The sequence below is a fragment of the Pararge aegeria genome, chromosome 16 (assembly GCF_905163445.1).
Source record: "Pararge aegeria chromosome 16, ilParAegt1.1, whole genome shotgun sequence".
Taxonomy (NCBI): Eukaryota; Metazoa; Arthropoda; class Insecta; order Lepidoptera; family Nymphalidae; genus Pararge; species Pararge aegeria.
Window position 1 is genome coordinate 11470479 of NC_053195.1, and position 15238 is coordinate 11485716.

The 15238-nt window shown below is 37.8% G+C and overlaps 1 protein-coding gene across 3 annotated transcripts in view; it reads left to right on the plus strand.

Moving 5' to 3' along the window:
• Positions 1-15238, plus strand: part of LOC120630735 (dual specificity protein phosphatase 22-like) — a 76564-nt gene that overhangs the window by 25795 nt on the left and 35531 nt on the right. For all 3 annotated transcript variants that reach the window (XM_039900029.1, XM_039900027.1, XM_039900028.1), the window contains exon 2: positions 1401-1517. In XM_039900029.1, coding sequence (XP_039755963.1) covers positions 1401-1517 — 117 coding nt within the window. The remainder of the gene's footprint in view (positions 1-1400; positions 1518-15238) is intronic.

Sequence of the window (15238 nt, forward strand, 5' to 3'; positions counted from 1 at the left end):
CCGTTAAGGAATGCCTTTAGGGTGCCAAGAATGTTCTTTTAAAATTTCTAATTTGCTCAGCAGTTTTTGGTAGGTATTATATGTTTTCTATTACGAAACAGTCCGTAGTTAAAGATTACGTATAAATCAATATTTCATTATATAGATATAATTTCTTGTTACCTCAGATAGATGATATTCAACATGTAACAGTGTTACGAAATACTGTTAAAGGGTGCATATTTGTATTTCCATAGATATTAATTCGAAATATTCTAAATGTTTACTTATGACAACCCTATTGAAGATAAAAGACCGACACGCGCATAGTAAGTTCGCTACGCGACGCGTACCTAATAAAGTGACGGGACATATGATTTTAATTTTGCTTGTAATGTTAGGGTTGTGTATGATTTTTTTAGTAAAAACTTTGGCAGTGCTTTACTCAAAAACTATCAGCGTTTCGGTTTTACAGAAAAGTCTCAGAGACAGTACATAATGTACCTCAAAAGCCTGTTAAGTATTATTTCGGTTTTCATTTACATGCTGTATAAGAACTTCTGCTATTAGCCAGAGAAAAACGAATCTAAACCAAGTTATGCAAATTAATTAAATAGATATAATTAACAATGATGAAGTGTACATATCCATACTAATAAAAATAATTGCTTGTTTGTTGGTTTGTTTGTTTGCTACCAACTTCGGCTCAACTGCTAAACCAATCTTTATGAAATTAGGCACATATTATGTAGTGTGCATCTTGGTATGTATTTAGGATATTTTTTATTGCGGGTATGCAAAGGGCTCCCGCTGGGTTACAATAGATATATATATACCCAGAATTCAAAACATACAGAACCCACCTTCAGCCATTATTGCATCCAGTGCATTTTGTCAAATAACAGCCCCGCGCACGTCTCACTTCACATCCGCAGAATGCTAGCTCACAAACTTTTCTCAATGTCCCCATTTTATGGTATACAATATTAGAGGTTAAATAATTACAGTCAACTGCTAAATGGAATTAACTGACTAACTGTTCGAGAAACACTACTAAAGTGGAGTGGTTTTTGATGCTTCAATATTAATCATGTACACAGTTTTTGTATTTCCTTAATTCTGTAAAAAAATAAAAGATTAAAAGCCGCTTGCGAGCGTGAACTCCTGTATAAATATATTGAAATAGGCCAGCGGCTACTATTTGTAGAGCGCTTAGCGCTAAAAGCCACGAATGCATTAGTTATATCTATTCAAATCAATCAAATTAGTACAGGATCGCCGTATCGGTCAGTGGTCAATGTGATTTCAAAATAACTGCCCCTTATTATACGTACTTTCACAATATCTTTTATTATTGAAATTCTTCAAAGCAGCCACAGAATGTTCAGTGCAGAAAGTATTCTATTTTTTCTTTGTTACAGGTCTTGCCGGGGCTCTACGTGGGGAACTATAGAGACTCAAAAGACCCTTTACAGTTGGAGAAGTACAAAATAACGCATATCCTTTCCATACACGACGCTGCTAGAAGAATACACGCTGTAAGTTTTTATTTTGTAACATTATAATTTTATAACGACGACCTTCTTGGCGCTACGGTGAGCGCTGTGAATTTAAGTAGGAGGTCCCGCGTTCGATTCCCAGCAGGGGGAATTTTCTCCGGTCTGGTCTGGTGGAAGGCTTTGGCCGTAGCTAGTTACCACCCTACCGAAAAAGACGTGCTACTAAGCGATTTAGTGTCCCATTGCGATTTCGCGTAGAAACCGATTAGGGGTATGATTACCATACTCCCTAACAGGTTAGCCCGCTACAATCTTAGACTGCATCGTCACTTACCACCAGGTTAGACTGCAGTCAAAGGCTAACTTGTAGAGGAATAAACAAAAAGAAATACAAGCAAATATTAAGTTTCAGTGCTTCACATCTCTTGCAACTACTTAGCCTATGCAAATCTAAATTTGCATGAAGCTGACCTGAATCTAACCTCTTTACCGCAAACCGGTTTTGTTTATTTATTCTCCGGCACGAAATGTTTTCTTTATTTTTTTTATTCAATAATAATTGCGCGATCTTACCTGATACTTTTCTTATAGTTGCGTACCAGTCATCTCCATACAAAATTGGCAATGAGTGTACAACTGCCGCAGCGTCAAACTATGCGTTGTGTATAAAGACGAACGGTTAGCAACATATTGGACAGTTTTCCGAATGGTAGTCAGATCTTGGTGAAGCTTTAGACTGCATCGTCCATAGTCACTCGCATACCAAACTAAAGGTAACGCAAAACTTCAAGTATGAACCCAGACTCAAATTTGTGCGCCACTGAGGAAGAAGGCTGAGCACGCTGAAACGAACAGCCGCCTTACCTTACCTGAAAATGAATCGTAAAACCTGTTTCTACCGATGGGTTGCCACTTGACGGTTCCGTCTTTGACGATACGTTGATAAATAGTCCCGACATAGTAAACCAGAGGCAATTATAGGAAAAAAAATGTCCTTCTGTCCCGACCCGAGCCAGAGACGCAATATATCGCTGTGCCTGTTAATTTGTTGACATTATAAGTAGCGGAAATCTATATACGTAAGCAGACTAAAGGTGCTGCTAAATAAAGCGTTATAATTCGACCGCCAATTGGCACAGTGGGCAGCGACCCTACTTTTTGAGTCCGTGGGTTCGATTCCCACAGCTGGAAAATGTTTGTGTGATGAACATTTATGTTTTTCAGTGTCTGGGTGTTCTGTATCTTATAAGTATTACGATCTGTATTTTATAAGTATTACGGATATTATTCATTCAGTACCCATATCACAAGCTACGCTTACTTTGGGGCTAGATGTATAGATGTAGGCTTGAAAGTTTATATAAAACGTAAGCTTACAGAAAAATCCTATTATTATATTAAGGATTACTTAAACGATAAAAAAGCTTGGGTGTGAATTGCTCTAGCTTCATAGCTTAATATAAATAAACTGTGAGATGGTGATAACAAAAAAAATTACCCGGCTTAGTTTGTTGTGGGCTCTTCTTAGACCAGGGCGCGTTTGGAACCCTGGTAGTTTTGGGTTTAAGTTGGCGAACGAAGTTATCACCATCCCCTTACAATTATGTAAACAAATATGTATGAACGCTTCATAAGTGCCTGTGATAGGCCTACATGAATAAAGAAATTTTGAATTTGAATTCGAATTTGATGGCGATGTGTGTGTTGTCGTAGTTTATTTATTTTATTTATAATTTGAATGTGTTTTGACTTTGTGTTTAAGTGTCATTTTTCGTGCCGCTCTATATTGAGAGGCTTCAGGCCGGAAGACCGCATTGCAAAAATGCTTCTTGGCGGCAGCAATCAGCATGGCGGTAGCGCTTCTCCAAACGAGCTCCGTCACAAAAAGGTCTACTACTACTAAAAACCTTATCACCTCTATTGAAATCACATTGGTGAATTTCTTAAGGACATGGTCGCTTGAAAGCACACCCGCTCAAAAAGATTAAGTTGAAAAAGAGCAACTTCTGAGTTTATTGCCAGCCTCTTTTTAGTAGAATCTAGCTGCCGAACCGGTGGTAGAGTCAATACAATTAAATAGGATGACGTTTCAAAAGTAGTTATTCAAATAAATGAATATTAAATATTTTGCATTTTTAATTTTGAACAACTGAGATAACAAATCATATAAGCACTTCGTTCCTAATAAGTAATAGGGAATCACAGCACTTTATTTATGATAAACCCGATGATTATATTAAATATATCAACAAACCATAGTTTGTATACTCATTGATAGTGTATTGAAAATAGAATAATGGCCTTTAGTAGACTATCAAAGAAAAGTATAGGATCTATGGCGGGTGACGCGAGTTTGACAAGATAGATTGGCGGGATAGAAAAGTTAGAACGGATTTAAATTAATTACCTCTTTACCAATTCCTTCCATTTGATCGAATACAAAAGCGGGCAGTTCGATTTGTTGACAATCCCAGATTGACTTGCAGTTTGGAATCCCTGGGGCACCAAGTGGCGTGCACTTCATACATGCACAAAAGCACTGCTTACCCTGAGATTGATATGTAACTCGGATAGGAGGAGGATATTTGCCGTTTCATGTAATTTTCCTGCTGTATGCATACCCTGGTAAGAAACCCAGTGCACGCCACTGGGGGCACCGAAGAGATGTTAGCTCCCTTTGTGTGTTCTATCGACTCTATAATGGAGAGTGTTCCGAAGAGTTGTTTGCGTTGATACCTCCTTCCCTGTTCTCTGACCACACCTCACGTCGTAGAAATAAATTCCACCCTCATCATCTGGATGCCTGGTTTTCTTCTACTGTTCGAAATACCAGATAATTTCTACCGCGCACTTGCAAACTGTGGAAAAATCTCCCATCTGTTGTGTTTCCTCAAAAATTCAATCTAGGGTTATTCAAGGGGCGGATAAACAAATTCCTTAAAAGCCGGCAACGCATCGGTGGCTCCAGATGTTTATGTTTATGGGCGGCGGTGATCACTTACCATCAGGTGACCCACTTGCTCGTTTGCCCGCTATTAATATAAAAAAATAAAAAAAATTGAGAAAAGGAGATTAAGTAAAAGTATTGTGGAAACGATATAGTTAATAAAAGAGGACACATGGGTTATCATCGTATAAGCATTTACACGTACTATCACCAAATCTTACATTAGAACAATACCTTTACATTCTTTGGAAAATATATCTCATATCACTAGCTTGGCCAATAAATCCGCTCCGTCATTCTTTTTCGCCTGTCAAGCATATTTCTTGCCTGCCACACGTCCAACCAGAAGTGCGACAACATTAACGAAATATTTTTAAAACAAGAGTCGTATGTACTTGTGATGGAGTTGTTAAAAGTTGTTGTTGGTACTATGGTTGTACCTGATGTTGCATCAGATAAGTGTATCACATCCTTTGGGTAATTTAGGTATCAAATATATGGAGCCCTAGCATTATTATTTATTTATTCAGACCGTTTATGTAGCAGAGGTTGCTCTATACAAACAACTTGTTCCAAAAGTCCTGGTGTTATAAGTGATAATAGTAGATAGTTATGTTTGACGTGTCTTGTTTCAAAGGGCCTAGCGTTATAACGTATGATAATGTTGTAATTGTGTTTATAAGTTTTGTATTAATTGATTGAATAAAAGAGCAACGGCGGAGTTTCTTGCCAGTGGTCTTCTCTGCCGAAGACAGCATTCCGAACTGGTAGTAGAGTCATTTCAAGGTAATAAGTAATATGAATTATAGATAAGCTTAATATACAGTATTAGAGTTGGTCCAGTTGTTTTATTTTACTCCTTGGAGACAGTGTTATAGAGTACAGACCCACAACACTGCTCTTATCCAGGTTGGTGGGCTTTAATTATATCCCTATCCCTACTAATATTATAAATGTCAATGTAAGCTTGCTTGTTACGCTTTCACGCAAAAACTACTTAAGCGGTCCTCATGAAACTTTGTACACATATTCTTGGAAGTGTTAGAAGTAATATAAAATATTTTTATTGCGACATTAAGCTCAGTTCCTTTGAGAGAGGGGATGAAAGTGTTTGACGATTTTACACCATAACTCCGACAAATTATAACCGATTTAAATAATAAATTTTTTACTATAGAGGTTAATATATGTGTTTAATTTTGCCCAAATTTTGTGTAGATCTGATGAATGTAATTGGAGATAGAGGACAGAACTCCTCAGCGGACAGTAGCAAACCCCTCATTTAAGGCTTAGCGATACTGAATACTTTAATTTTTTTAGACCTACTCGTACAACTAAATTGAATGCCACATCAAAAAACAAAATCAAACGCAGACGAAGTCGCGGGCAAAAGCTAGTCTTTTATAAAATGAATAACACTTAACAGTATGTCATAAGTAAGGAAGAATAATATTCATGAGAGTATATACTTACTGCTAAGAAACTAGGTATATTATTAATTAATGAAAGATCTAAGTGCCATCCTGAACATTGTTAGTATTGAAGTTAATACCTGGTCTACCACCATCTTGCCTATTTTTTTTAGCACACTCGTATTCAAGTAAAGTCGCCGCCAATAAATCACAGATTACCCTACTTGTAAAATAATTCCAGCCATTAAAACAGAAAGTTTCAACCGTTTTCCCGCGGGCGAAAAAAAGCCATCTACCGCTAAAATGAGTTTCATGAATATTCCACCATACACGCTCGTTGGAGATACGTTTCATAACTTCAATAAGCGCCCTCCCACGTGTAAATACCAGCATGTATGTTTCGTGAACATGAATAATTTGTTTTATTGCCGAAGCTACAGCTATCTGTGGTAGCTAGGCACATTCATTGGAATGTAAAGTTCGAGTGGTATAATAAAAGCACATGTGGTATTTTGAGTGGAGATTTATGGAATGACGCGTTTGTTTTTATCAGTCAATAATTTATTATTTTTCTTTTTTTTTTCAAATTCTTAACAATGCTTAAAAGATAAAATACAACACTATTAAAAATTTATAAAATTGCGGGGCTTTTGAATGCTCAAGCAACCGGTGGTCAGGGCTCCAGAGTGAGGAACCTCCTCACAATACGCGCCGTTTCAAGGACTACTGCCTTCTGTATCCGACCCTTGATCCAAAAACCAAGCGAAAGCTTCTTAAGATGTTGGTCAAAGCTTTTCGCGAGAAGACCATTGACTGAAACGACGATCGGAACAATAACGGTCGACTCAACATTCCACATGGCGGTAATCTCGTGAGCAAGGTCCAAGTATTTAGATACTTTTTCCTTTTCAGCTTTCACCAGATTATCGTCATGTGGAATAGTAATGTCAACAATTATTGCACGGCGCACTGATCGATTGACTAGCACTATATCAGGTCTATTAGCTGTAATATACCTGTCAGTGATAATCGTTCGATCCCTGTAGATCCAATGCACTGCTATTTTCAAGAACTGACGCCGGGTCGTACCTATAGTAAGGCATCTCAAAATCGATAAGGCCAAACCGAAGAGCAAGTTGTTGATGAACTTGATTATGTCTGTGCAAGTATTCGCCGTTAGCAAGATGAGAACACCCGGAAACTATATGTCTGAGGGACTTCCCAGGACGATGACACGCTTGAAATATGTCTAGAGTGCCATCTTTCATAATGTGTTTCCGGTAGTTTCTCGTCTTGATGACTTCGTCCATAATTGCACAGACAAAACCCTCGGTTTCCCCAAATAGGTCATTGAACTGTAACCAGGATACATATGCGATTTGATCTACATCTGGTCCAGACAGGGCCTTGTAGAATCTGCCATGCAACTCCTTACTCTTCCATACCGCCACACGATCTGCGTTTCTAAGTACTTTTGGCTTGCGCCAGTACTCTTTGCCAAGGAATAGTGGAGTAAGACCCTTCTCTACTGCAACGACATCCAAAAACAAGAAAATGATCTCTAAGATTGCACACCTCACGATTATGAAGATTCTTGGCATTCAGAAGACCACGTCCTCCACACTTGCTTGGGATGTACAACCTCATTACAGAGGAACGTGGGTGATGCATACGGTAAGCCGTCAACAGTTTGCGAACTTTATAGTCCAGGGTGTCCAGTACAGTTTGAGTCCACTTTAGAATGCCAAAAGTGTATATCAGTAAGGGCATGACCCAGCTATTAAAGGCACGTACCTTATTAACACCTGAAAATAGACTCTTTAGTTCAGTATATTTTACGTTCAGTCAATAATTATTATTACAACTAAAATAAAGCATAAAAATTAGATCTAAGGTTTTCTTTTCATTAATTCAAAGTATATAATAAGTATCTCGCTGAGATGAAAAAAAAGCTGGACAGTAGGTATGTAGAGGTGGCCCCGCATAAACTGGCCGGCTAAAGCATCTAACGCTAAAGGACAGAATGCAGAAGAAAACCAAGGTAAGTAAGTAGGTTATATATAGGGACACGATAGGTACCGATTGCTACAAACCATGATATTGGGGAACATTGCAGGTAAAAGAGGGGTTGGAACGTTAAAAAAGTCCTAGCTACGCATTATACTCGTGTGGATCGGAATCGAGACGGTTGGAGAACTATTTATTCAATTTAGCCATAGACAAGAAAAAGTTTTAAAAAACTGGAGAGGCATTTGAAAACGAAGATATGAGCAAAGAGAAAATACCTACATAGTTTATCAATCACTGTTGTTACACAGTCGAGTACTGTACACGATACGGCTTCTGATGGTTGAAGGCTGGACGAATGCATTAGAAGAGAGAGTGGTATACTAATAAGTAATAATAAGACTTCAGCGATTATTTCTCAGCTCAAACATTCATATATTTCTGCCATTTCGAAACGCCCTCTCAACAAGCGTGGCGTGTTAAATATTGAAAGTCAACATCTCATAATGATGCTCTAGTGACGGAACGAAACGTGCTAAGGGAGCGTATTTAGTATGATCTGTGTAGTGTACTTATATGTTTGTATGTATGTAATTATAAAGATTAAATTTTAAATTAAAATTAAAAATTATCATCAATGGGCTAAAAAAGTACACTATTGGATTAAAAGCTCTCCCAACGAGAGGGTTTGCCCAAATTCAAATTCAAATTCAAAATTCGTTTATTTCAAGTAGGCCTAATATAAGCACTTTTATTTCTAGGAAATCACAGGCAATTATTTTAGGCAGCCGAAACCAAATCTCAAAGATTGACTGGGTTTCCCTTCCGCCTATTGAATTCGATGGTGTAACAATTCCTTATTGTGTTAATGTTAAAAATCTTGGTATATATCTAGATCAAACCTTAAGTTGGACACATCATCTGAAAGAGGTCAGTAGAAAAACCTTTGCGGCTTTGGGTTCTTTGCGTCGCCTTCGTTCTTTTCTTCCGATTCCTACGAAATTATGCTCGCACAAACTCTCCTCCTTCCCATTATTGATTACGCTGACGCAAGCTTTGTTGACTTAACTGAAGATCAGTTAAATAAGCTTGAGAGACTTCAAAATACTAGCATCCGGTTCATATTTGGATTGCGCAAATATGACCATATTTCCCAATTTCGGTCTCGTCTCAAGTGGTTACCAATCCGACTTCGCCGGTTTTTCATATTCTTTCTATTCTGTACTGTATCTTGTTCCATCCTTCTACTCCTGTTTATCTCAAAGAGAAATTTGTATTCACAGGGCCTCCTGAGGATGCTCGCTCTACGAGGAGGTTTATCCTGAAGGTGCCTGGTCATAAGTCCTCTTTTTTCCACAAATCCTTTACGGTTCAGGCCGTTACACTTTGGAACGCCCTGCCGTTAGAGATTCGTGAGGCGCAAACGATCGGCATTTTTAAGAAACAAGTGAAGGATCACTACTTGTCTGTATCGGCCGGGCATTGATGGGAATGATCACTGTATTCTTTTTGTTTGTTTATTTCGTTTTCTACATATTTTTGAGGGTTCTTTTATTTTATTAATTTTTTTTATTTTTATTTTTTTAATTAAGTATTTATAGTAGCGTATTTGTATGTTTATATGTTTGTATATATGTATGGAATATATTTTATATTTTTGTACATATCTTTAATATGTTATGTTTAGTATATACTATGTTTTATGTTTTTTTTTTTTATTTATTTTTTTATGTTAATTTAGTTTTAAGTCCTAATATTTAATTTTGTTTGTTGTACCACCTACTTATTTCTTATAACATTTTCTTGTATGCCTTTGGTTGCCTGGAAGAGATCGCTATTTAGCGATAAGGCCGCCAAATTGTACGTTCTACCTTATTGTGCTGTTGTATTTGTATCTCTGTAAATTTTCTCTGTGGTGTACAATAAAAGTGTATTCATTCATTCATTCATTCACTTTTAAAACGTCAAGTCTGTCTGTTTGTAGTGACTCTACCACCGGTTCGGAAGGCAGATCCTACCGAGAAGAAGCCGGCATGAAACTCAGCAGTTGCTCTTTTCCAACATTAACAATTAACATTTTTCTATCTTGTGAGACATAAAAGCGGAGTCGGATGCTTCCAAGCAACCTTGTCATTAAGAAATTCATCAATTGTATAGTAACCTCGCTGTAATAAATGTGTTTTAACATATTCTTTAAATTTATGCTTTAGTAGGTCCAAAATCACCTTAGGAATCATATTACAAATCGTATACTCGATCCCACAAATGACTTTCGCGGACGATATGCAGATGACACTAATTTATGACCATTTCTTGTAAGTCGACTGTTTATGTCCACTTTTTGACAAAGATTATGGGCAAACCATCTCGTCTCGTAAGTGCAAGCGTCATTATCATCAATGGGCTAAAATAGTCAATTGTTGGACTAAAAGCTCTCCCAACGAGAGGGCTACTGCTGGGCAGGCCTGTTGGTGATCGCGGTATTTGGTAGTAGTAGCAAAGAGTACGCTGCTCTCTTTTCCATTACGTCTTACGACACCCGGGTAAGAGCAGGGATTGTAACAGCTGTAGTCTCATCTGCGGACACAACACGGAATCACGGAATTACGGCAACGTAAGCGTAGCGTGGACGAATCTAAGCTTTTAAATACGATTAATTAAGCCCGATTAAGTTCGATAATTGTGTTTCGATACTCGAAAAGGACACTACTACTACGCTTGCTATGAAACATCTCACACTAAGCGCCCTCGTTTTCAACTTCGTTCTGAATCATTACATATTCAAATTCAAGCCCCTCGTTCTACGAAGTTAGATTGTTATAATATTTTAATTAATCTAGCAAATTCTCGCAACTGTGATACTGTATAATTATTCATATTCGTTCTCTTGACCCTGTTTTTAAAATACTAATTACGTAGGGGTATTTTGCCGTAGAGGGGCCAAATCTATATTTCTTTTTCCTATAAGAGAAAAGGGGTTTTTTTATGAGATAATCATATAATTCCATTATCTCTTCTTATTTCATAAAAAAAGGATGAGATGATTTTTGAAATAACTTTGTCGCGGTGCACATGCTTGCCCTAAAGGTTTTCTTCAGTAATCTGATCCTATTGTAGTGTCAATTTGTGAAGACATAGGCTTTGAATCATAAAGGGTAAAAAATAGAACCAATAAGGAGTTTACCTGTTTTGTAAGTAAGCCTGTGGCACGTCCAATTTCCATCCAAGGTTGATAAAGTTTATTACTGACTATCTAAAGAGATTTACGAGTGACAGTAGCTCTCCGTAGACCTAAAAATTATACATTATGTAGTCTGTCTTTTGTGGTAAAAGGAAATAGAATTGAGTACTATTACATTATGATATGCTTCGATCAGGGATGCATTTTTTTTTTCACTCGAGCAACCAGTTAGAACATTCCATAAGGGGAAGGATTTAAAAAACATTTCTACTTAAACTTGCAGGGTGCTAAAGGAATATTGTATCAAAATGTAAAAATTCAACGTTCAGACGTTAGGGCAGTAGGTTATTTGTCGAGACACCGGAAAGGTATCTTTGCATCGTTCGATTCAATGTAGAACTGAAGTGTATTGAAAATGCACCCGTATTTGTATCAAAATTGCCCACCAACTCAATGTCATGAACATTGGTTGTTAATCAAATATAATTTTAATTATTTCTTGGAAACTTTTTATTAATTAAATAATAATTATAAGCGTATTAGTAAAAATTCAAATTTATAGTTATGAAAAGATTAAATATTTACCCACTTTATAAAATTACTGTAACGCAAGACAAAGCCTAGAGAAAAATAAACACACCTTTATTTCGTGTTCTACTTATATTTATAAGTAGAACACGAAATAAAGGTTATCTAGGATTAATATACCTAGAAGAGATTTTTCAATTGCGGCAAACATTAAATCCCATTATTCAAACATTTTCGTACAGGCGCGATTTTAACGGAACGTGTATGGAACTTCGTCATAAAAGTTTAACGACTCGCGTAGCACGACTCTGCCTAAATTCACACAAAGCCAAAATATCGCAGCGACCCATTATAACCTGCTTTGAAAAAAAAAAGAGAAAGTTCTGAACTCCACCCGTGTTCCACCTCGTGCAGTTGTTAATTAATTAATAGTAAAAGATTTAGGAATATAGTTTTCTTTTTCTTCATAACTTCTAATGAAAAAACTAAGCAGATGGCCCGGCCCTTTTGATGGTAAATAGAAGAACATCGCATTTAAATAGAGTGACATTTCGTAGGGTATGCGAAGAACACGCCCCGTAAGGTTCCACTCTATGTGCATCAATCTGAGGCGTAGGTGTAAAATAAATTAAAAAAAAAATCTGCTTTGCGGCAGAAATAAACATGGCGATAGTACTTTCTCTGACCGCACCTCACGCCGTAGAAATAAATTCCACCCTCAACATCTGGATGCCTGGTATTCTTTTACTATTCGAAATACCAGATCATTTCTACCGCGTAAATTGCAAATTGTGGAACAATCTCCCATCTGATGTGTTTCCTCAAAAATACAATCTAGGGTTATTCAAGGGGCGGATAAACAAATACCTTAGAAGCCGGCAACGAATCGGTGGCTCCTCTGGTGTTGCAGATGTTTATGGGCGGCGATGATCACTAAACATCAGGTGACCAACTTGCTCGTTTGCCCGCTAAAAATATTTAAAAAAAAACAGACGAGCTTAGTCCCAAAAAGCTCATTAAAAGCTCAAAATACGGCGCATTATTCACGGAAATATGGTATGAGCACAGTCTGATCGTGTTAAATGTTTCAACTAAGTATCCTGCATTGGCTATCGGCCATCATTTTATACTGGTCGTCACAGACAAGTAACCCTATACCTACTTAATGGTTTCTGTTGGCCGTCCACTTCGATGAAAAAATAGCAAACAAATCTTATATACTTACGAGTATATAAAAGAGAAAGTGAGTGGGTATATAACGTATAGGCTCCGAAGCGGCTGGACCGATTTCAATGAAACTTTCAGAGAATCTCCGGATTGACCTGGCGAGTAATCCTATAAAGTTTGGTGACGATCGGAGCACTCCTATTTTTGAACTGTCGAACTGAAAAATACAGCTTTTATTTACTATGATGATATTCTATTGTTGGGTGTACATGGGTGTAGATAATGATCTTAAAAATTTAATGATGTAAGTTTATTGTTTAAATAAAATAAAGCAAAATCCAGCCCGGAACATGTACGTGCGATGAACATTAATGTTTTTCAGTGTCTGGGTGTTTATCTTTATACTATAAGTTATTATGCATAGTATTCATAAAAATATCCATCAGTCTTCTTAGTAATCGAAAACACAAGTTACGCTTTGGGCCAGGTGGCGATGTGTGTGTGTTGTCATAGTATATGTATTAATTTATTTTTTTGTGGAAAAAAAAAATATAATACCGGCTCGGGGAAATTATACAAAATATAGTGTAGAAGAAATATGAGTAAACATACTTTCTTTTCTTACTAACTACTAAAGTATGCTTACTTAAACTGCTTACTTAAACTGTCCGAGACGATAAACAGTATGTTCTCTCCCCGTGGAGAAAACATCTCTAGGGTCAAGCTTGCCATGCTGAGTACGTCAAGTCGTCGGAACCGGTTATTATAAGTAAGATGTGGTAATAATTGGGAAGCTGCCCACCTCGCATTAAAGTAACATGGAAAGTACCATGGAAAGTTCCCATGGAAAGTTCCTCTACCTTCCATGGGAAGGAATGCCTGTGCAACGTTAATTGGCTGAAGATGATTGGATGAGATGAGAGGTTTTTCGTGGAGACCGAGTTCGATCCCCTGCACACTTTAGCCTTAAACCTTTCAGAGCTATGTGCTTTTTCAACTGACTTAAAAAAAAGGAGGAGGCTGTCAATTCGACTGTTTTTTTTTTGTAAACTGTTTAGTATGTCATACCACAGAAGTCTATTTGAGGGATCCCGGTAAAATCGAGGAATACATATAGGAACACCTATAGCGATTTTAGTATTTTGTTAATACAACTTGAGCATTTTATTTAGAAAAGTCTCATTTAGTAACGTGAAACTGACGATGAAAACCAAGGATGGCCACCGAAACTATACTATAATAAGTATTACACTAGTTGCGCTTGCGATTATGCTCAATAGTAGGTAAGCAATCTGTGCTCGGGACAATAAAGGAGCTGAAGGTGAAGTGCCGGGAGCACTTCTCAACCATTGACGCCCGCTGTCTTTGGGAAAATCAATATTTTGCGTTGTATTTTGTACTAGGCATAGCGCCATACCATCGGCGGCGGCGCCCGCCGGACGTCAGAGGTTTGCCGCGTAACCTCCTGGACTACTAACCGCTTTCTCGCCACTGGCTGATGGGCGCTCGCCAATACGCATTATAAAGCTCGGACCCACGGACACTCCAAGTCGCCGCAACACCGCTGATCGCCGCGACTCGTCGCAGGCTCGATCCCCCGGTCTCGACACCACGGACCCAACGGTCCCACCCAATAACCCGCCTGAAGTTCAGACGGCGCTGAAACTACTGAGAAGGGCCATCGCCCTGTTCAGTTACCCCGAGCCCTCACTACAGAGAGTCCGAGGAAGAGGAAGTTATGAGCAGTTGAGATTTCATTATTATAACTTAATATAAACCTACCGAGCGAATCACACTTTGAATATACAATCAGGCGGAATTGCACTACACCACTCCATCGCTTTAAAAGTAGGTACAGTAATAACAATTTATGACACACTATAAAGCCGAACGTGCCATGCCTTTCGTAACTACGTGTAACTGATCATTATTGTTAACATAACATGAATTGCTGCGATCTGAGTGAATCCGCTTTTATGTCTCCCTTAAGACTACCTAGAACTCTCGGAAAGTTATAGTCAAGGCTGAGGGATAAGATGTAATACACTACTTTATCAAACAACAAGATTTATTTTGTAGTATGAAATTTTAAGAGGCCAGTAAATAATGCGCAAGGATCACTTGTACTCACACAAATGTTTGTCGAAATAATGTATGCATAGGTTTAACTTTCTAAACTCATGTCGATTTTCACGATACTTAATCTCGGATATTAACTCAATCTTATCACCGACGATGTGACCTCTCATCTCTTCTCCTCATTGCGAAAACACGGTTACCAACTTTTTTTTATTCTTCTACAACTTCCATTTTAGCCAGATTTTTTTATTTTTTTACATGTTCCTTTGACTGCAATCTCACCTGATGATAACAGATGATGTCTAAGATGATCGGGCCAAACTGACACCAACCTAAGGGATATACCAGTTGCATCCCCTAATCGGGTTCCACACAGCACCTGTGTAAGGTGGTAACTAGGCAAGGCCGAAGAATCCCACCAGACCATCCGAGAAAATTC